The sequence below is a fragment of the Agelaius phoeniceus genome, chromosome 5 (assembly GCF_051311805.1).
Source record: "Agelaius phoeniceus isolate bAgePho1 chromosome 5, bAgePho1.hap1, whole genome shotgun sequence".
In the NCBI taxonomy this organism is placed as follows: domain Eukaryota; kingdom Metazoa; phylum Chordata; class Aves; order Passeriformes; family Icteridae; genus Agelaius; species Agelaius phoeniceus.
Genome location: NC_135269.1, coordinates 29,650,005 through 29,672,012, shown reverse-complemented (window position 1 = coordinate 29,672,012; position 22,008 = coordinate 29,650,005). Strand labels below are relative to the sequence as shown.

Here is a 22,008-nt window from a genome sequence, read left to right as displayed (position 1 = left end):
AGGAACAGTCTTGCCTTATGTACTTGCTATTGCAAATGAGATTTGGGGTTGTTTCTGTGTCAAAAGCTTTTTTTCATGGGAGATGTGGTACAGCTAGAGTGATGGGTCACCTTCTACACCTGGTAATGCAGGCTCTGTATTGAGTGAGTTTTTACCTGGGAATTCAAATTTTCATGGTAGTCTCAAAAAGCCCCCAGCAAAACAACCCTTCAACACCACCACCACCAGTTAGAGCAGGAAGATGGCTGTAGGTAGATAATTAAAAATTGTGTCATGTTAATTATATAGTCTGGCTAGGTGTATGCTTCTGTAATATCAAAAATAATACTTTGAAGGAGGAAATTAGGGAGATGGCTATTTTTGCATTGGTAAAGAGAGCAGCAGTCTGAAAACAGCTGGGGGCTGGTTTGGCAGCAAAATCTTAACCCAGCAGCCATCATGCTTTGCCATCTGCTCAGACAAAGCACACGTGAAACAAGGCTGACTCCTGAGTTGTCACCAAGCCAGTGTGTGGTACATACACACACTGTTCTTGTCAGTGACTGAAGGGTCCCAAACCTGCTCAGAGCCCTGCCCATCAATGCCATTGGAAAATCAGTGGCCTCAGCACCTTTTTCTTACCAGCTGCACCCATCTGTGATGCTCTCTCCATGCAGGGGAAGCCCCTGCAGCTTTTGGCTGCTCTGGTCCTCTCCTTGCTCACCAGTGCTTTCCTCCCTCCTTCTCAAACATGTGGAGGCAGTGGGAATTAACACTGGGAAGTGCAGAGCCAACTGGCAGAAGGAAAGCCTGACAAGCTGTGCATCTACACTGGGATTCAGGGTTTGATTTATACAACTGAAACCCTGAAAAGAGGTTTGAAAAAATACAGCTAGAGAAAAATTCAAGCTGACCTCTTGCCACACAGCTGGAATCTGTGCTTAGTGAAACAGAGGTACCAGGCTTTTGCTATCTTCCACACAAAATGACAGTATTAACTGGACCCTTATTTAGGAAATTTTAAGTTTAAAATATGGCTTCTGAATCTTACTGGGCCAAAACAAAACAAAACAAAAAAAGCAACCAAACAAAACAAACCAGTAAAAGCTCCCTCTTGGTGGAATTTTTTTGTGGATTTTTTCCAACAGAAGCTGAGGAAAGCATTATTCTCTGTGTCACTCTCCTTCCTGCTCAAAATAATGGGGGAAGGACAGAAAAAGTTGGAAAAGGAGGAGAAAAAGAAAAAAACAAATGGGTTTTTTAAAAGTAGGAGGGGATTTTTGTAATGGAAAAACTTGCAACATACCTTTGACAGACAAGTCCACCTATCCAGCAGGAGGGCTGCATGCCTGCCCAGCAGGGGTTGGGGAACAGACCAGCTGCCTTTCTCTGGTGGGCAGATGTGGTGGTAGCACATTGTCCCAGCTCCAGAATCCTCCAGCAATTGTAACATGAGGCAGGGAGGAGAAGAGAGATTGAGAAGGTGGCAGAAGGTGGGAATAGACTAAGTCAGTGCTAAGAGTAAGAGGCCAAAAGGAATCTACATTGTGAACTGTCCTGGAAAAACTATCACTTTGTGTAAATGCAGACATCAGAATTTGATTCAAAGGTATATTTTTCCATATTAAACCCAATGCCTTAAAATCCCATGTGAAGCAGCTGGCAGAGTAGAGGTGAGGTGCAGATATGTACCTATTTGTTTGCATAACATTTCAGCCTTTCTAGCTCAAATAGCAAATGACCCCTTTGGTTGTCTGCTCCCTTTTTTTATCTGTACCTTAGTGGATTTCCATATTCTAGTATGCTCAGTTCCTTACTCAAGATTACTTGGGACAATCTATTATTTACTTTTCTGGGACCTGGTTAATTAAGTCTTTGATTAAAACTGCAGAGGTGAAGCAGGGCTCCATCAGCATCTGAAGATGGGCACCTTTCAAAGCTGTGGTGATGAGTAGGAAATCCAGGATAGATGAGCTACTGGGCTGGTGGCTCCTCTGGTGCTCTTCCTTTTTCACCTGTGTAGGCTCAGCTCTTTGGAGTTATTTGAACGTAATCTTGGCAAACTCTGTGTATATAACCTAATACATACAAAGCCTTTTTCACAACCCACACCTGAGACTGCAAGCTCCCCTCCCTAAGTGTTTGTGTTTAGCAGAACATCTCCCCTCCCAGTCACATGGAGAGCATGCAGACACTACAGTGTGGAAGCCATAAAAGACAGTAGGTCACATACAAGAAAGGCTAGGAGGCTGATGGTTGAGGGTTCCTGGAAAGCCTGGGATGCTGTATAAATGAGGTCACATCTAAAACATCTTCAAATATGTTTCTAAAGCAAATGTTGCACAATTAAATTAAGGCTGCAGAGGAATAAAAAAGTAGAGATGGATTTGTTTTTCTGTTGAGGAGCACAAAGATGTTATATTTAATGATTCACACTGAAAAATGTGGACTTCAAAATTAAAGCCACAGCTGTGTTGTCAGTCAAAGAAAATATATTGGATTGGGACATACAGAGCTGTAGACTGCTGTGTAAAACCTGAGGAGTTCTCACTTTCTAGCAGAGATATGTATTTTCCTGGGCTTTCTGGTTTGATCTAATGTGAACATTCATGCAGTAATTATCTTTTTTCTCAGGGTCAGAGACTGATAACCACTAGAGCTGTGCTGCAGATTGCTTCAGCTGCCTCCTGCTGTCCCTGCATGTAGCTCTGATCTTACTTGATAGATCTTCTCAAGCTGTGTTCCTTAGGGTCTTTGAAAGAGTATTCTGTGGGTTTACAGAGCTACAATTTTTTTTTTTCAGTTGTGCCTCTGAGACATTTCTCTATGTCGCTTGAAATTCCTTCACCAAGCTTTTGTTCAGCTGTTCCAAACAGACTTGCTCCCTGTAAAATCTGTGCTCCTGCCTTACTTACAGACACAGGCATCTTTGGTTGACTGAGTTTCTCTACTTTCATGTGGAAATACTTGCATGACACAAAGAGCCGTATTAAAAATGGCTTCTACTTTCTTTGCTTGTTTTACAGAGGGGGTCTGTTAAGTCTCTTTGTCAAATGCTTTAGACATGGATTGTTTAAAAAGGAGGTATGGCTTCTTGAGGTAATCTAAGGATACTTGTCCCAAGACTCACAATCTGCCTGCACAGAGCTTCCTGAAAACAGTAAGGCTTTTTACAGTTTTCAGCTTAACTATTCCCATTTACTTGGCAATTTTTGACATGAAAACCTTTATACCTGTATAAATGCCAAGATGCCTCAAGCAAGGATTTTTCGTGGGGTGCCTGAAGTTCTCAAATGTCTCAAATACAGTATAAATATCAGTATGTAATGCCTAGTAAATAGCATATCTTGAAAAGCCTGAGTTGTAGCAGTACCTTCATGTTCTTGTCAACCTCTTTTGAGTAAATAAGAAGCCCCCATTTTCAATCAGCAAGACTGAATAAAGATACTTAAATAGGTCAGTCTTGTGGCTTTAGCATTCAACTCCTAGGCTCTGTAACAGACTTAGAAAGCTCGAATCTCCTGAGATCAGAGAACACCAAAGAATTGCAGCCAAATTTTCATCTGTCTTCTGCACTTGGTGCTTGTAAACTTGCACATGAACCCTCTGTTATTAGGATATTTCCACACACTAAAGTGCAAGTGGAAGGCCCAGTTAGGTGGTGGGCACTGTGTGGTTTATACACAGCACAGCTGGGTTTTCATATGTTGGCGGAAGGAAGGAAGTGGCGGAAGGAAGTGGCGGAAGGAAGTGGCGGAAGGAAGTGGCGGAAGGAAGTGGCGGAAGGAAGTGGCGGAAGGAAGTGGCGGAAGGAAGGAAGGAAGGAAGGAAGGAAGGAAGGAAGGAAGGAAGGAAGGAAGGAAGGAAGGAAGGAAGGAAGGAAGGAAGGAAGGAAGGAAGGAAGGAAGGAAGGAAGGAAGGAAGGAAGGAAGGAAGGAAGTGGCGGAAGGAAGGAAGGAAGGAAGGAAGGAAGGAAGGAAGGAAGGAAGGAAGGAAGGAAGGAAGGAAGGAAGGAAGGAAGGAAGGAAGGAAGGAAGGAAGGAAGGAAGGAAGGAAGGAAGGAAGGAAGGAAGGAAGGAAGGAAGGAAGTGGCGGAAGGAAGGAAGGAAGGAAGGAAGGAAGGAAGTGGCGGAAGGAAGGAAGTGGCGGAAGGAAGGAAGGAAGGAAGGAAGGAAGGAAGGAAGGAAGGAAGGAAGGAAGGAAGGAAGGAAGGAAGGAAGGAAGTGGCGGAAGGAAGTGGCGGAAGGAAGGAAGGAAGTGGCGGAAGGAAGTGGCGGAAGGAAGTGGCGGAAGGAAGTGGCGGAAGGAAGGAAGGAAGGAAGGAAGGAAGGAAGGAAGGAAGGAAGGAAGGAAGGAAGGAAGGAAGGAAGGAAGGAAGGAAGGAAGGAAGGAAGGAAGGAAGGAAGGAAGGTAGGTGGGTTGGTTGTTTAGAGTTGTGGTGGTAACATTTTCAACATTATGGAAAAAAAGTATCTTGATTTCTTTGTTTCTGAGTTTGTAGAACTTAAAAGATGTTTGCTTAAGCAAAGAAAAAATCCTTTTTTAACATTTGCTTTCCATTGTTACCTCTAAGAGGTTCCTGTGATGTCAGTTGTCAAGGAAATAACAGCCCTGCTGTCTTGTTTGTGGCAGGATTTCAGGTTTAGTTCCTTCAGGGACACAAACATCTCTTGTATTTCTGCATGTTTGGGACAGAAGAGATTTGTCTAGTTTTTAGTTCTGCCTTTTTGTTTTGTTTCAGCCTTACTTAGATTAGACATAGCTGTGCAAAAATCCCAAACCAAGTAAAACAAATCTTTTATGGTCTACCAATCTTCCAGCCTTTTCATTCTGGTGTTAAAACATTTTTATTTCTGATTTGTTAGGTACAAAAGCCAAAATGATTGACATTTCAATTCTGGATCAAAGTCTGGCAGCTAGTAGACTACAGAACTATGAGGGAAAATGTTCTCTATGCATGAGACATGAAAATTAATTGTTTAAGCAAAATATTTTTTCAGATGTTTAGGTTTTGCATATGAATCATCCCACTAATACTAGCATAAATCTTCTACAAATAGCCTAAGTAATGCAAATATTTGCCAATACCTTGTTTAATTTTGAACTTACTTCAGTTCCTTTGGCAAAGTGCTATTCCTGAGTGAGTAGAAAAGTAATTGGGTCCTCAGCCCTCGAGTGCATGGTTGCAGCTGTGAGTCATCTCCTTACTTTCCCTGCTGTCTTGGGATCTCTAATGACTGCAGAGGATCAGCGTGCTGTGTCACCCGGCAGCAGCCATGTCACAGGGCAGCCACGAGCCCTGCAGCTGAGCACATGCTGCAGGGTGTTATGTCACTGCTGACTCAAGGAGCGAAATAAGTGCTCATCCAGTCCCTGCTGGCGTAAAGTGCTCTCTGAGTTAGGACCTCGATTTCGGAAATTACTTCACCCACTCTCCCGTTTTCACCCTTTTCATACCAGGGTCAAGTGACAGATCCGTGACCTGAATTTGTAGAAATGAAATTTTAAAAAAGGAATGAATTTGACTTGTATGTATCTAAGACTTTCATATACTCTAATTAAGATTTTGAAAAATTAGGGGGATTTGTGTATACATATATACATACATACATACTATATACATATCTATATCTATATATATATACATGTGTGTATGTGCACACACACAAATACATTCTAACATTTGCTTTACAGAGAACTAAAAGTCTTGTGGCTGTGACCTTCTAAAATTACAGCCCTATTGGATAGCTAAAATTGCTGTTGGACAGTATGGATCTGTGAAACCAGCCATGAGATTCCAAATTGATTTCTTGCGTATCTTCCACTGACTTGGCACTTGAGAGGACTGGTTGTGATGCTAAGCCTCCCATTCATCTGAAAATGGAGAGAAGCAGGTGATGCCACCTCAAGCCCTCCTTCCTGACACTCGTGGAAAGCACTGTCTTCTGACTCAGGCTGTTGAATTGCATTTGGCAAGCCAGGCATAGCAACTGATCGTAGCTGAGCATTGTATTTTAATACTACTACCTTTTTTTCCTGTGGATTTTGAAATGTTAAAAAGCCTACTGAAGTTCATAAGCATTTCGAGCACTGATACAAAAAATGGAAGAAAAAAAATAAACCAGCAGGGGTCTATGTCTGTGTTGCTTATGGCATTTTGTGGAGTCTTTTACACCAATGCAAAATGTCTTTAAAAAGACACTAAACAAACCTGTTGCACTTTGTTTATTTGTTTTGCAGGGATGTAAATGATTAAATAAAATGCCAAGCAGTGGAGGATTCAGCAGAATGATAGTACTGTTTTAGCTTGCTCTGCGTGGCTTGTTCTATTAATACATGTTTGTGGTCAGAAAGGAATGCAGTCTCACTTCACTATAATATATGCAGTATTAATTTTGGTTTGACACCTGCCAGGCAAAGATCCTCACCAGCCAAAGGCATTCTTCACAACCAAGCTCCATCTGTTGCGCAGATCTTTGATATTTCTAATGACTTGAGCCAAAGCAAAAAGAAGAGCCAACTTGAAGGAAAAAAAATCTTGAGGAGGAATGAAAAGTTCTATCAAGGCTAAATATAATGGCTTATTGTCACATTTGGTTTAAGTCCTGTGAGGGAAACATGTGTGATTAGTTTTGTTTTAGAAGAAAACAGTCCTTCATGCTAGCAGTGTCATTGTTGTTGTTGTTGCATGAAAGGAGTATTGATAGCTGAAGTTCAAACACATGATTTTATTGCTGAAATGCTGTAGTCTTTAGAAAGATTTCTTGATAAAAGTTGCTAGTAAAAAAAGTTTACTCACTTATTGTACTCAGCAGATTAAAAGCCTAAGGAATCTTTGATTCTTGTGTGCAGAGGAGCAGCAGGATTAACACTTGCCTCAGCTCTTTGAAAGACAGCTCAGGCTTTTTGAAATAAGCATTCAAGTAATGTCTGTCAAAAGAAGATAGCTTCCAATCCCTTGACAAAAGTTGCATGATGATTTTGTCACCTCACTGACAAAACAATCATTAATTGCTCCAGTTAGCTTTGTTTTTCACTTAGAGTGGGTGAATTAATCTGTCAGAGCTGCCCAACCCACAAGGGTAAATATTTGCCTCCTATGATACCATGAGACATCTACAACAAATATGAATGTATTTTATGATCATCACAACTTCATATAATCACCTGCTGATCATTTATTTTTATTTGTGATAGCGTGGAGAAGAAACAACTTGACTAAGAAATTATGGCTCTGTGGGCTTCAGATCTGTAATTAGTGGTTGAAGGTTCTGTATTATCAAGCACCATTCAATTCACTAGGAACTGCAGAGCATTGAAAACTGTATAGAAATGCAGTGACATACTTCAGAATTTGGTTTTTTCAGCATTATTTGTAGGGTTGTCTGTTGCTGTAACTGCTGGCCTGTAAAACAAAACCTCTCATCTCTACTCTTTCAGACTAGCAAGTGTCTTTGTGCTGTCTAGTAGTTCCTGAAAGCTTGAATGTTCCACAGAACCTAACAATTCAGTAGGTATTTCTTTTTTCCCTTAGTGTATTGCTGCATGCTGAACCTGTTCATGCATTTGTATCAAAGGTACACTGCAAAGATGCCATCATTAGCTGTGGTTTCAGTGCTTATGCATATTACTCACTTATGTATGACAATATAGAAATCAATAGGAAATATTAAGCAAATTTTACTTCTACTTCAGTGTCTAGAGCAACATCAAATGCAAGCTATAAAGCCACAGAATGATTAAATCTAATCCTGACTGTAATGTAGGGTCATCCTGCCTGAAAAGAGAGTAAACATTATATTGTGTTATGTTTCTTTTACTTTGCATAGGTGCTCTTTTCCTTGCTTGCATCTGCAGCTGCCACTTATTTATGAAATTAATTATTTGATCTCACAGTATATAGTAGTAGAGAAATACTGTGTGAGATTGTAATTAATTTCTTTTCATGGGAAACAAAATAACATCCACACTATTAACTGCTGAAACTTCCTCCCTGCTCTTTCCAGTAAAATGTGAACAAAGATGTGAAAACCCGATCTCTTTCAGTTCCTTAAACATGGGGATTGTTCCCTATGGCTTGAAAAGGATGGAAATTGAATAGAGAATTAATTCATTTACAGACTTCTCTGACAATCTGTTTAATATAGATTATACTGAAGATTATCAGTATAGCAGAGATCTGTAGAGGTACAAAACCTGTAGGAGAGATTAAAACATGTCCAAGATAACTTTCTAGCTACTGAAACTGAATAGTGGGAATACAACTGAAAACTTTTGTCATGAAATCTGAATGTTTATGTTTCAGATTTTAGCAGTCTGCTTCCACATCTGCAGCTACTAGGCAGTCCTTAGCAAGTGATAAAGAATGCATGAATTAGCTGCTGGTACTGAGCCAAAACAGAAACATTTGTGTTTTTGAATTGCCTGTAGATTTACAAAATTTTATGCTGTTTTTCTTCCCCTAATACCCAAAATGTACTTAACGTCACAAAGTGTGGTATTTTAGAGCTCACAGAGGAGAAGAGCTGCCAACAAATGAAGATATATGTACTTTTTAATTACACCACCAATGCAGAGTCCCAGCAAGCTTTTGGCAGGAAGGAGCTGAATTTGGTACCTTGGGTGGATTGTGCTTCACTTCAGGGAAGTGCCATAGATTTGGTTATCAAAGGATCATGGTCACAATTTATTCTGCATATTGGCTGTCATATGTATGGTAGATTCCAGTTTTTTAGAAATAAGACAGAGAACTTAGTATCTTTTAATTCAAGTCACAAAAACCAGTACAATGAGGAAGAATGCAGCCAGTCTTAAAAATGTATTTCATATTTGCTTTCATTTTGATTAGTGCCTTTCATAATTTAATTAAGATACTTGGAAATGTAAATTACCATGAAGAAGTATGCTTAAGTGTGTTTTATGATCACTAATTGATAAAAGTTGGTTTTATTCATGTAAATTCCGTATATAATGTTTGCATTCATCAGATCAGAAGTTACCAAGTTACAGAGACTGTGAAGCATGACTACTCAAACAAACATAAAATTCTCTTGTCTGGCACTCCAGTCATTTATGGCTGCAGGCTGGCTTATGAATTTGAATGTGATGTAGGAAGAGGGCAGGCATTTTCCTGTAGTTTCACCTGTTAATATAGTGTTGGGAGAGTACATCTGAACAAAAAAGCAGCAGAGCAACTGTACTAATGGAGACTACTGTAACCTCCCATTTTCTTTTCTAATGAATCAAGCCAAGCCATCCCCTGCAGTTACCCAAGAATTTCTCTTTATTCCATCCTTCTCATCAGGATCTCCACCATAATCTTATGGTTCACTTCAGTGATCTGTAGCACTTACTGGGATCCCTCAAAATGCTTCTTCTCTGCTGTCCCTTTGATCCAGCATCTCTGGCAGCTCAGGGCAGTTGCAGCTTCTAAAAGTCTCCAGTCTCTCCATTAGTGGGAACATTACATAGTGTCCTTCAGTTCAGGTTCTGCAACCCCACCTTGCTGCTCATGACAGCCTGTCCCAACCTCATCTGCCAAGGGTTATCTTTCTTCATCACACACTCTCGCTGTTTTGCTCACTCCAAGGGGATTTTACTCTAAAGCAATTGTACCTATTTATGTGCATGTTGTTTGCTGTTGTGACATTCAGTCAGTAAATAATTTCTGTAACATAGCATGGCTGCCAAAACACACAGCACACAGCCTTGGCAACCATGCCCATTCTGTACCCAGTGCTGGCTCTGTGGCTCAGGCTAGTTGAATAAGTGGGCTGGAGGGAAGCAGAACCTCACACTACATTCATTATTAGGGATGTTTTCCTTTAGCTGAAGTGCCCTACATGCTACTGATGGCATGTTAGCCATGATGGTTCTGAGGAGCTTCAGAGTCCCTTTTAGCTTAATTTCCTCTAGTAACCAGGGCCATGCACTCCTCTGCTGTGGGGTGTTGTGTGTATGCATGTACCCCTATAGCCTCTGAACCTCTTGTCCAAAATCAAGAAGCCTGTCTGTTTGCTGTTGAGTAAAGGAGCAGTTTCATGAGTGTCTTGAGAATAGATAAGCAGCTGGAGAAGACCTGAAGTCAGCTGTAGGATTCACATCCTGGAGGGAGAACTGAGGCTTCTTTGGTTTGCTGCTTGTAGAACCTCTTAATCTAACTTTACCACTTCTCAGGGAAGAGCTGTTCTCCAGATGCCAGAAAAGATGATTAAAGAGGACTCTGAAATGCTTGCTGTGAACTCTTCAGAAATCATGACGAGGATCTGATAAGAGGGTTCAGTGAAGAGCAGTCAGCGTCTTGAGTCCAGATTGCGAAGGACTCCACACACCTAGCAGGGAGATGCTGAGGCCAGATGCATGGCATGCCCAAGCAGTTACTCCTCTTTACAGTCCCATTCCAGTTATGGAAGGTCTGAAGACCAGACTCTCTGACATGTTTCTGATGTGATTATATAAAAATTAGAGTATTTTCCTAGCATTGTTCCTGCCAAGGGCTCTTGCATGCCTCATTTCAGCATACTGCTTGATTCCCAGGAGGGTTTTCTCTCAAGCAGGTGCTGTACTGGAGGCTAGGAAGCATTCTTGACCTTCCCAGCGAAATCTTTATCTTTTTTCTGTAATGATTTACCAGAGAAATGGACTGTGTCTGTGCACCTCAGCATTAGAATGTGCAGCTCAGAGATAGCTGGATTCCCCTTTCCTCTTCCAGAGCTCCTTCTGTCTTATCCAACAAGTATGTACATGGTCCTTTAGGTGGATAAAATACAGAGGAAGTGCTGGAAGCAGAGACCAGTCTACAGAAACACCTTTCCCAACAGACAGATTTATTAGTTATTAGATAAAAGATGGGTCATGATATATCCCTGACTCTTCAATTGTCTCCTGAACTGCCTGTGGCATTGTTCTTATAGGATTAGGCAGCAACTGACTGAGACTTTTTCAGTACTTTCGATTCAGGTGCAATTTCCATCCAAGTCCCTTTTACACAGCAGGGACCAAAACCCAAAAAGTTGAGTTTGTATTAAAATGTAATGACTTTGCAGGGGAGAAGTCTCTCTGAAATGCCAACAAATGCTTTTGGTCATGCACAAAGAAGTCACATGTACATGGAGAAGGGTCCTTTAGCTAAAACTGTAAGGCACTTTGGGCCCCAGCAGTTCTGAGGGATCAGCTGGGTACTTCACAGGTCACCCAGAAATGCCTCAGCCCTTTTGACTGCTGTCTCCTGTGTGGGCCTTATCTTACATCCTCCCATTTGTGCCAAGTGGGACACAGCTGAGGTGAGTTTGTTTTCTGTCCCCCTGATTTTTCCAGTATCTTAGTGGTGTCTCCTACTGAAAAGCTCCAGAGGTTCTGAAGAAAAAAAAATGCAAAATGGTGACTGTCTGCCTTTGCCCCATGTGGTTTTTTGTATCTTTGTTATTTGGGTGACTCTGTTTTGTCTGGTCTATATCTGTGATACTATTTATATCCAGCTCTGTTTCCTGTCCACACTCACCAGCACCATTGTAACTCTTGGTTTGTCCAATGGCCTGGAAGTACAGATGTACACATAGGCCACAAGTTGTCAACATCTCCTGTTTTTTAACTGGAACAATTAGGATAAAGCTTAGTGTGGATGAGCTTCCTTCAGCAGCCATGGGGAGAGGCACATTCCCTCATGCTACAGCTTTGACTAGAAGAAGCCACAGGTCTTTCTCTGGGTCAGTTTCAACTTCACAACCAGTGCAGAGAGTGTCCTTCCCATCTCCAGCCCTGTGGAAGGGGATTTTCATGGTCCCAAGAACCAGGTGGCTGGTGGTCCCAAGAGAGCACCAGGCTGTCTCTCTCCCCAGCACAGAGCTGTTGGCTCCTCATTCCTCAGGATCTTAGTGGCTTCAGCACGAGCAGCGAGACTTCAGCCTCTAAATCTCTGCGGCATGCGGCCCTGGCACCCCGCAGCCTGGACCGTGCCCACAGCTGGACAGAGTGTTTCACTTGGTGCTCTCACTGGAGGCGACAGCAGCACAAATTCCTTCTCCAGAGCAACCCTCAACACCCTCTGGTGGTGCCCCAGGCACCATCACTGCTCCTTCCACATCTTCCCATTTTTACCAGTGCAGTCCTCGTTTTGCTAAGTGGAAGCGCATGCCTGACAGAAGAAAAACTTGACCTTTTTTTTTTTTTTTTTTTTTTTTTTTTTTCAAAAATGAGGTCTCAGTATCCTAAAAGTACCTTTCAAGGTAGGTACCTTCAAGGCAGTTCAAGTACCTTCAACTGCAGAATCTGCATAATTGAAACTTCTGCTCTAATCTCATCACCTCCCTCAGGCAGTTCCTGACAAGTGGAGATTATAAATGAGAGTTTGTAGTAAACATAGCTAAAAAAAGGTGTCTTTATTATTTTTGCAATATATTCAAAGCAGTTTGGGCATGAGCACAGAGAACTCATTTCTATTTCACCTCAAATGCCATTATGTTTATTAAATTAGGAGTAGCGTTAATCCTAGAACATATCGAGATCTTTTTGTGATTTTGCATTTGTCATAACTGAAAGATCTCACTAAATATTTCTCTATACCTCTAAATAATATTGCCTGTCATGTAATATTTATCTCAAATTTTCCTCAGTGTTTTTGTATCAGAATTGAAAATGAGCTATCACAGAAAATAAAATGGGACTGAAATACCAGTCCTTTGTATTAAATTTAACATTTGGCTTCTGTCCCAGAGTTTTCCACATCCATATTAGAATCAGATGGTAGTGTAAGATGAAAAGATCTCCTGGATGGGTTTTATTCTGATCCTTATTAAAGGGCTGATAACAGACTGAAGGCAAGATAGTTGTTGGAGTAAAAAAGTCTGCTTAATATCAAAGGCTGGATGGACAAGCTGACATGTATTATTGTTAGGCCTTCCTGCCTGGTCACATTTCAGTATCATAAAATCATTCTGCTAGTGGATGTGACGTATGAAAACTTCAGTGGGAGAGCAAAAAGCCCAGGCTGGCAGGTATTGCTGCTGTGGGTACACAGTAGCTGACCATAAGCCAAAGAAAGGGTTTAATATCAAAAAGTATTGTTGGTGACAGCACAGTGTAGCTATATTTATTTTATTCTCAGCTATTTGCATTCGTGAAAGACACTGCCTTGTCCTTGACTTGCCTGTGAAACTGGTATCACATCTGGTGTGACAGCATAGGGCAGCCCCACAGGTATTGCTCAGCCTTCTTCAGAAGCTGTGCATCCTCTGCCCTATCCACAAACCAGCACTTGCCCCAGATTCCTTTGGCTGTCTGGAGACAGAAAGATGAAAGAGACCTAAATATTCTTCAGAAAGTAATTTTCTCTTTACTCAAAGTAGCTTTGTATAGTTCTTGTGTATTATTTGGCTGAAATTGTACAAACATTTGCAGGCTCTGGGTCTTCTATGCAAAAACAATACTTTTGATAAAATGAAGGAATGGTGCTTTTTGGAGTTTCTGTTCTGCTGCAGTGGAGACTGTGAGCATGATATTGGAGCTATAAATTAGATTTTGCAAAGCAGCATTTCTGTAGGGAGTCTGCTGCTTCAGAGCAACAGGCTATAATCAGCATTTTTCAAGGGGGTATTTTGCCCATGTTTTGTTGCAGTATCTTCAGCAAGAGAAGTAGAGCAGCAATTGCAGACTGCATTGACTCTTTGTTTCAGTTTTTGATCACAAAGTCTATCAAAGAACAAATATGCTTTGTAGGTATTCTGTGCTGCTTTTCTAAATGCACCTTTTTAAAGGCTAGCATATGGTTTGAACTTATAGGCAGAGAATGATTTTGCTGTCACTGGCTGTTTACAGCATCAACATCAACATTTGAGCTTGTACCTAATGCTCCTTTTACAATCAGTGGAGACAAATGTGCACATTTAGAGGAGTTGAGTTAATTATTCTGATTATTTTAGACATCTTCTTTCCAGTGAAAGGATTTGTATTTTAGAAGAGTCTATTTCTCTTCTCAGCAGTGATTAATCCTAGCATATTTAGTTCAGGAGGTTTTACCTGTAGTTAGGTGAGCTGGATCCCACACAGCATGTTTCTGAATACTATGTATTCTCACTTGACTGCTGACATTTTTTGTATTAATACTTTTGGGGTTTTATTTTAATTATCAGATTATCCTAGGGAACACATAAAGAGATCAATTGTGAGTGCAAAAAAACTTCATTCAGTCCCTACAAGATTTTTACTGCTGATAATTACAGCTATCTAATGCTTCCTATGAAGGCTGTTTTGGTAGTTGCATTGATCCTGTCCTCCTCAGGTACCAGTTCAATGTGAAGTGTCTCTTTGGATGAAGAGTGCATTCTCTTGGGTATGTGGACAATCCTAAGGGACCTAACATCAGGCAAAAATCTCTGAGAAAAAAGGGGACCTCCTTGCATTCTCCTGAAAACATCTTCAAAGAGGTCAGATGAGTGGAGCTGTAGCACACGCATGCCTGATTTCAGGAATGTTACAAGATCTGAGAACAAGAACTGAGGGATAAGGAAGCATAATTTGTATTTGTGAACAGTGTTGATGCCCTGTTCATTTGGGTTCATCTGAACCATGCTTATGGCTTCATTCAAATAGAGGAAAAGCCCTCAAGGCTGGTCTCCTCAAGATGAGTTTGCCATGTATGACAGGGCAGAAAGGGTTAAGTGGTGTCTTAGGACAGAATTTCCTGCGAACAACCCTCTGAGAAAAAAAATAGTGTAATACTTATTAACTAAGGAATCAAAGTTATTTCTGAAGTGTGTAAATGGAGTCCCAGAATAGGAGTAATAAGGTATTATTGGTCCCATGTTTGTCACTTGTCACTGTATCATACTGGTGCAAGCATATTGAGGATGATGGCTGCTGGAAACAGGTTCCCTGAAAACCTTTCTTGTTCACTACCCCAAAATTTATAATTACTTTTGGAGGTCTTTGCTTTGGTGTACAGTTCTGATGTCTGGGTTACTGACATTGAAAACCACAAGGCTCCCTAGTATGGTCTACTGAGCATTAGTTTTCCTCTGATTAATCTTCTGGTTGATCATGTTATTAATTTTTCTAGGTAAATATGTATTCTGTTTCTTTAATTAATTAACTCTTTTGCCTCAGCTTTGCTCATTCTTGTTCCCTTCTTTGTCAAGGTCTCCCATTAACTCTTGCAGCATTGCCTAGTGACATACATGCTTTTTCTTTCTCTTTTTGTTTTTTCCCCTCTTTTACAGACTTCCCTGAAGTTGCACCATGCATTTTGAAGATGTCACCAACAGATCAGCAGCTGAACAAGCTGGCAAGGAGGCTGGGACCTGAGTGGGAGCATGTGGCTCTGTGCTTGGGTTTGTCCCACACTGACATCTATCGATGTAAAGTCAATCACCCTCACAACCTGCAGTCACAGATTGTAGCTGCGTTTGTGCTGTGGAAACAGCGCCTGGGGAAAAAAGCAACAATCCAGAGCCTGCACTCCAGTCTGATGGCAGAGGAAGTGGATCCTTCAGTGATACAGTACATGCTTGAGTGAAGCCATGCCATTTATTCAGAGCCTCCACGGGTTTCGTTCAATTCAGTGAAGAGGATGGAAATGTATGTTGAAGATTGGATGCTTCAAGCTGTAAAAAAAAATGGGACTGGGAACTGTGATTTTATTAAGCTTAAACATTCCAGTTTTCTGTGGCATCTTGTGACTTGTAATTCTTTTCATGCCAGATTAATTTTTAGCAGGCATTAAAAAATGGATCACTCTTTCCTGTTCCCTTTTGTGCTATTTCAGTGGGGATATAGGGTGACAAAGTTCTTGCAACAGGCAAGCCTGCAGTGAGTTCAGCAAGGTTTTCGATTTCACTGAGGGAGTAAGACTTGGTTTAACTTATTTTCTGGACTATGTAGAAGCCTTTTTACTGCTGTTTCATGCTAGTTGCCTGATATAACAGCAAGAAATGAGACTAATCACCATTACTAATTTAACAATTTTACAACAGTTATTGCAGGTGGCTAATTTCACATTTATAAAAGTTTCAGCATGTAGAGTTTCTTGCTAGGATAGATGGTTGGCACTTTGATCTGTCTTTGAAAAAGGCCCTAAGTGGAAGTAGCAGGAATGTAGTGTGCCTGTGAGGGTTTCTGCTGTTATAATTTAATGGGTGTAGGTTTCTGCAGGCAAGCCCTATGTGCATATGCCTTGTCACAGGTGGGAAGTTCTCAAAGACACACAGTAGAAAAGTGACCAGAAGTAGGCAAGAACCAGGTAAACTGTGCAAGAAGCAGCCTAAAAAAGGAGACAACTTCTAAGTTGTCCTTTTTAGTCTCTGCTAATAAACTGGGAGACCTCGGGTGCCTGCTGAGTCTTTGAACTGTGCTCGGTATCCAGGCAGCCTTGTTTCATGGTGAGGTCAAGCATCCACAGGCACATTGCTCTGACCACTGCACACCCAACAGGGTCGGGAATTCTGCGGGTCCTTGCTGGTCAAAATGAACTTCCCAGTGCTCTCCCTCCAGCTTCCCTCCAGCCATCCACCAGGCTCATTTGCTTTCTACCAGCTTTTCTGCACCAAGTGGGGGCAGCTTTGACACTGCTATCCTCAGTTCTTTGCCAGTGTAATTGTGCCACCAATGAAAATAAGATTTTATGCAGAAAAACAGTGAAGCCTATGTTCTTTTCCTCCTTCTCTTCTGTCATGGAGATTTTATTCCTGCTGGGAAAAAATACTGAGATCTTTGCTGACCAGGCAAGGGGGGGATCAGTCTGCAGGATATCCAAAGGCAATGGGAGTGACCAGATACTCTCTGAGGCCTATTGATAAGAGGCAGAATACATTTGAATTCTCCCTGAGCAGTTTGCTGTACAGTAAATGATGAACAGAATTTTGATGCTGAGTTTCAAGGGCTATTTATGAGCAAGTTACTTTAGACTGTTTCATCTACAGAGTCATTGCCAATTTCCCATCCTGCAAAATTTGCTCTAATTTCACAGCTTAACAGCCTTGTCTGAAGTTTTTACTGGGGCAAGAATGAACTTCACTACTTTTCATTTTAAAAAATTTGTTCTTTTTATATGCAAACTTTGAAATACATGGGAAATTAGAAAAGACAAAGAGATTTTAAAGAGATCCTATATGCCTTGGTTTTTAGAAGCATGGAAACAGAAAATATATTCTGTCAGGATCTGGCTCCTGCAGGTTCTGAAGCAATCTGGTAATATTTTGGTTTTAATCTTCTGTATCGAGTTCTGACCTTCAGTAAATTGTGAAAGTGTTATACCTCACTCAGATCTTAACTAGGCATATTCTACTTCCAGAGATCAACTATATCAAAAATTCCAGATAAACAAGGTAAATTATTTAGGGTTTGAGTTTTATTTTTTCTTTTTCATAATGCTTTAATGCCAACATGTTCTTTTTTAGGTGGAAAACCATCCCAGAGCAGGTGTACAGACATTTGGCAAATTCATATGAGCACAGCCCAGCACAGGGAGTGGGATGAGAACTTTGAAGCAATTCTGACAGTGAGCTTGACAGGAGCATGGTTTACGTATTAGGGAAGAGAGGCAAAGCAGTCTTCCTGGCAGCAGTTTGGAGGAAAAAAAGCTATAGATGGTTGACAGGAGGAACTACTGAAAATGTGATGTAGAGGAAGAAGTTGACTCCCGGTGTCATAAATGTAAGTACTTTATCTTGCTCTAAACCAACAAGGACCAAGTCTGAACACAGGCTGGCCTTCAAGGCAGTTCATCCCCAGTTAACCCAGAATGAGCACAGTGCTCCAAGGAGGCAGCCAGTCTGGGCAGTAAAGCAATGTAATGGGCACACTCACATGACCCTGATACCTTCTTCTCTGGGTGAACTTTGCATTTCATGTTCTTAATTTCATGAAATCATAGGATGGTTTGGGTTCAAAAGGACCTCCAAGATCATCTAGCTCCAACACATGTACCATGGGCACCTTTCAGTTACACCACACCAGTTTGCTCAATGCCCAATCCAGCCTGGCCTTGAATGCTTCCAGGAATGAGGCATCCAAACATATCTGGGCAATCTGTTCCAGTGCCTCATCGCCCTCACAATTAAGAATTTCTCCCTAATATTTAATCTAAACTTACCCTCTTCCAGTTTGAAGCCACTCCTCCATGTCCAATCATTACATGTCCTTGTAAAAAGTCCCTCTCAAGGTCTCTTGTAGGTCCCTTTTAGATAGTGGATGGTGTTATAAGGTCTCCCCATAGCCTATTCTTCTCCAGGCTGAGCAGTCCCAACTATCACAACCTTTCCTCGTAGGAGAGGTGCTCCAGCCCTCTGGTCCTCTTGATGGGGCTTCTCTGGACTCACTCCAGTGCTTCTATATCCTTCCTGTATGTAGACTCCAGAGCTGTTAGCAGCACTCCAGGTGGGGTCTTATGAGAGTGGAGAAGAGGTAGAGACTCACCTCCCTCAATCTGCTGGCCATGCTTCTTTTGATGCAACCCAGGATATGGTTGGCCAATGTCAGGTTATCCATAACTAATACACTTAGAGTCTTTTTAATGGTTAAGAAAGCAACCTTCAGCAGGTATGAAATTTCATGCCAAATAAGGCTTCCTTTCAAGCCAGGTATCTGTCTGGGTATCTGCTATGGGACACTGGAAACCTGATGGGTAAGTGTCATATCAGGTAATTTCTCCAACTTCTTTAGGTGGGCTAAATCGTACAGCCCTTGCACCTGGTACTAAAATTATAGGAGCCACAGCTAGACAAGGATTATAAAACCTGGCCTCTCATATTGTAGAGCAAAGCATATAATTAATAATTTATAGTTGCTTTCACATTCCCAGGGCCTAAATGAATGCTGTAATACTTGAGTTGCAAATATTGAAGGGAGAGGTTTACTTGTTTTATGAGATTGTTTCCATTGCTGATATTTTAAATTCATGGAAATGTTCCTATTAGACTCTTCATTTTTATTAAAGCTTGTTTTTGCACTACACAAGTGCAGGGATGCATTTAACTGACAGTAGTATTTCTTTAACCCAGTGGATTTTTCCATCCACTTAAAAATATTTTTCTTCTGTATGTAATGCTTTATTTTGCACAAGGATGCAATTAAGACAATTTAATTCTTCAGATGTATAGTACGGCCTCTTTTTCTCTCATAGAACACTCAGAAGATCTTAAAATGTTTATTCTTTTCTGCTAATTTAAGACCAAATGTTATTTATTTAAATCTCATGGGCAAGCCTGTGACTTGAGTATTGTTCAGGACTGAGGCAACTCAGTGAGTTTCCCTGTCTCTCCCTTTGCCTCAAACTCCTTTGTGCCAAAGTTTAGGTGATGACAGGAGACTTGCACAGGGGCTCCTGTCCTCCCTGCCCACTGTGCACCCAGGACTGGTGCAGGGGAACCCTAGTTCCACCACTTGTGGTGAGGCGTGCAGCCCCTTTGGGCTTTGGGATGGAGCATGAGTTTGGCCAAGGTGAGCCAGCAGAAACTGCTCTCTGATGTGTTCAGGTTTCTTAACCAATGTCAAAAAATCCTCACTAGTGAAACTGGTATTATTGGTATCTACTTATTTGTGGCAGAGTTTAGGAGCTGCAAGACAGGAAAGCATAAATGTGGCCACTGCTGGAGCTTCCACTGAAACAGATGGCATAACTTCCAGTCCTTGGAAGAAGTCATCATTGATTTTCTTCCTTGGTCTCCAGGGGAGACTTTGACATCTCATTTAACTCTTCTAAGTTGTAAAGAAGCTCTATTAAAAAACTAAAACTAAAAAAAATCTGGTTTGTACTCTGGAAGTACAAGTGGACTCTTAGCATGGCAATAGGCAAGACCAAAGAGCACTAATTCTCACCTGCATTAGCTGTATGAATGATCACAAGGGGAGGATCTTCTCAGAGTAAAAGCATGTCAGACACCCAGCATTTAAGAGTGGCTAGAGTGTAAAATGAAAATGCAGTCATCTGTGAGCCACTTCTCCCAGACATAGTGGGGGAAGTTTCCATCTGGAGCCATATTTTATGACAGTCATTGATATATAGAATAAAACATTTTGCAAAAGTCTGGAAAAATAAACAATGTCATATTATATTCAAAGAAAATAAAAGGCAGGCTCATCTCATGCTAAATGTGGTCATGCTGCCAATTTTGTTTCTTATTGGAAAGGAGAACACTCTCTGAGAGCTAATCTGTTTATAAGCTTCCATATTCTCCATAGACATAGACTAATGCCACGACATAGTAGAAGTACAGCTAAAAGGACAGTTGACAAAACCTTTTTCTGTTTACAGTGAATATTCAAAATCTTTCTCCAGATTTCCCTAAATGAAAAGAATTTTAACTTTCAAAGTATCTTACTGTCACCTAAGATGTAAAGATCTAAAAATAAATCCAGTGATTTGGCTTCCCGGCCCCCCCACCGAATGTTGTGGTTTTTTTAACTAATGACCTGAAAAAAATGAGCATTTGCCAGAAACAAAAAAAGCAGATTAAAAAAATAATATGTATTTTAGCAGAATCCACTTCCAAACATAGCATTTTCGTTGTGAAAAAAGATTAATTGCATTTTTGCATTTTCCTTTTGAAACTGGTGGGTAGAGCTGATGATGGCACAGGAGGATTCCTATCTCTTCTGCAGGAAGAGACTGCATTTAAACATCTGTAGGTGATGCAGGTACCATTTCTGAAGCTGATGTCTGCTCCAAGCCCCAACAGCAAAGAGACAAAAAGTCTCTTATTAACTTTAGTGTACTTTGGATTAGGCCTTCTTTAAATGGAACCTGCTGAAGCATGGTTGTAGCATTTACTATCTCCTTGTGAAAAAGCAGGCTTTTTGGATTTGAGGCAATCAAAAGGAAAGGGAGTTCTGTAGATGTAGCAGGAATTCTAGGCTAGGGGGTCCTCTTTTCACTGCCACAAGTACTACTTTGCACTATTCACTTCCAAGTAAGTGCCATGAAAAAGGAAAAAAACCCAAAAAAGCACAACCAGAAAAGTGGAGCCATGCAGCAAAGGATATTGAAAATGTCCAAAACCAAGGTAATGTTGCATTTTGGAATGAGAATAATCCCATAAAACTTGGGATTTGGTGGCTTAGGAGACTATTAATACATTCATGGAGTTTTCCACCTTGAGATCAATGTTGCAAAGCCACTGCTGACCCAAAAGAAGCACAATGTAATAGAAATCTGTGGGTTTTCTTTCTTCTTTCTTTACAGCTTTGACATCTGACCCACACGGAACCAGCTCTTGCTGTCAGACTTGGGAAAGGGCAGGCAGGATCAAATGAGCCAAGTACTTGAACTGCCTCAGGTCATGAGCGGGACAAACCCATCAGACCCTGGGGCAGAGTAGGTACTGTGCTTTGCTCTGGCTGCTGAGATTTGTGCAGAGAGGTCACTGGGTTCTCAGGATGACAGCCAGACCTTCAGCACACCAGCAACAAGTTCATTCACATGGAGAGGACGCACAGAGACCTCCTTAACAGCTCCTTGCAACATATGCTCAAAAGCTGTTTCACTGGCTGCTGAGTTACTTCTGTCTCTTCTGAGGGCTGTCCTGAGGAATGTGTGCCAAGGCATAATATTAAAGTGCCCAAGGTCCTGTTCCTGCATGACAGAGTCACCTCCATGAACAGGCTCAGGGCAGGTTAGGACAACACCTTAGCTGGGAGCACTGCTCAAGCTTAGTGCCCATCAGCAGTGCTCCTAGTTGGAGATGTAATTCTGGAGTCAGGATTAATTTTTGGTTAACAATATCACTTTTTTTCTTAAATTAAGAATTGGTCCAGCACTTCCTCTCTGGTTTGGGTTCTGTGCTGGTAGAGGAAATTTTTCCCTGCCATTGGGATGCTTGCACTTGGTTATTTGGCAGCTCTTAAGTAAGCCTGCCCAGTGGCATGCAGCTCAGGTATGGGCCTCAAATAGTGGCCCTTCTGACTTTGAAAATGTGCAATCATTCTACTGTCTGTGACTTCTGCATGTCACTGTTCACTGTGTTTCCAATCATTAGCTATTTTATTGTCATTTATTATACTTGTCTATCTTTGCACCACTAGCTTTGGGTTATCCTGAAGACA

General features: G+C 41.2%; 1 protein-coding gene across 2 annotated transcripts in view; it reads left to right on the top strand.

Annotated features, from left to right (window-relative positions):
* The window catches only part of CRADD (CARD and death domain containing adaptor protein), a 75,218-nt gene extending 59,508 nt beyond the window's left edge, over positions 1–15,710 (top strand). For both annotated transcript variants that reach the window (XM_054631578.2, XM_077178754.1), the window contains exon 3: positions 15,192–15,710. In XM_054631578.2, the coding sequence (XP_054487553.1) occupies positions 15,192–15,487 (296 nt within the window). In that variant the 3' untranslated portion in view covers positions 15,488–15,710. The remainder of the gene's footprint in view (positions 1–15,191) is intronic.
* Positions 15,711–22,008: the final 6,298 nt, after the last annotated feature.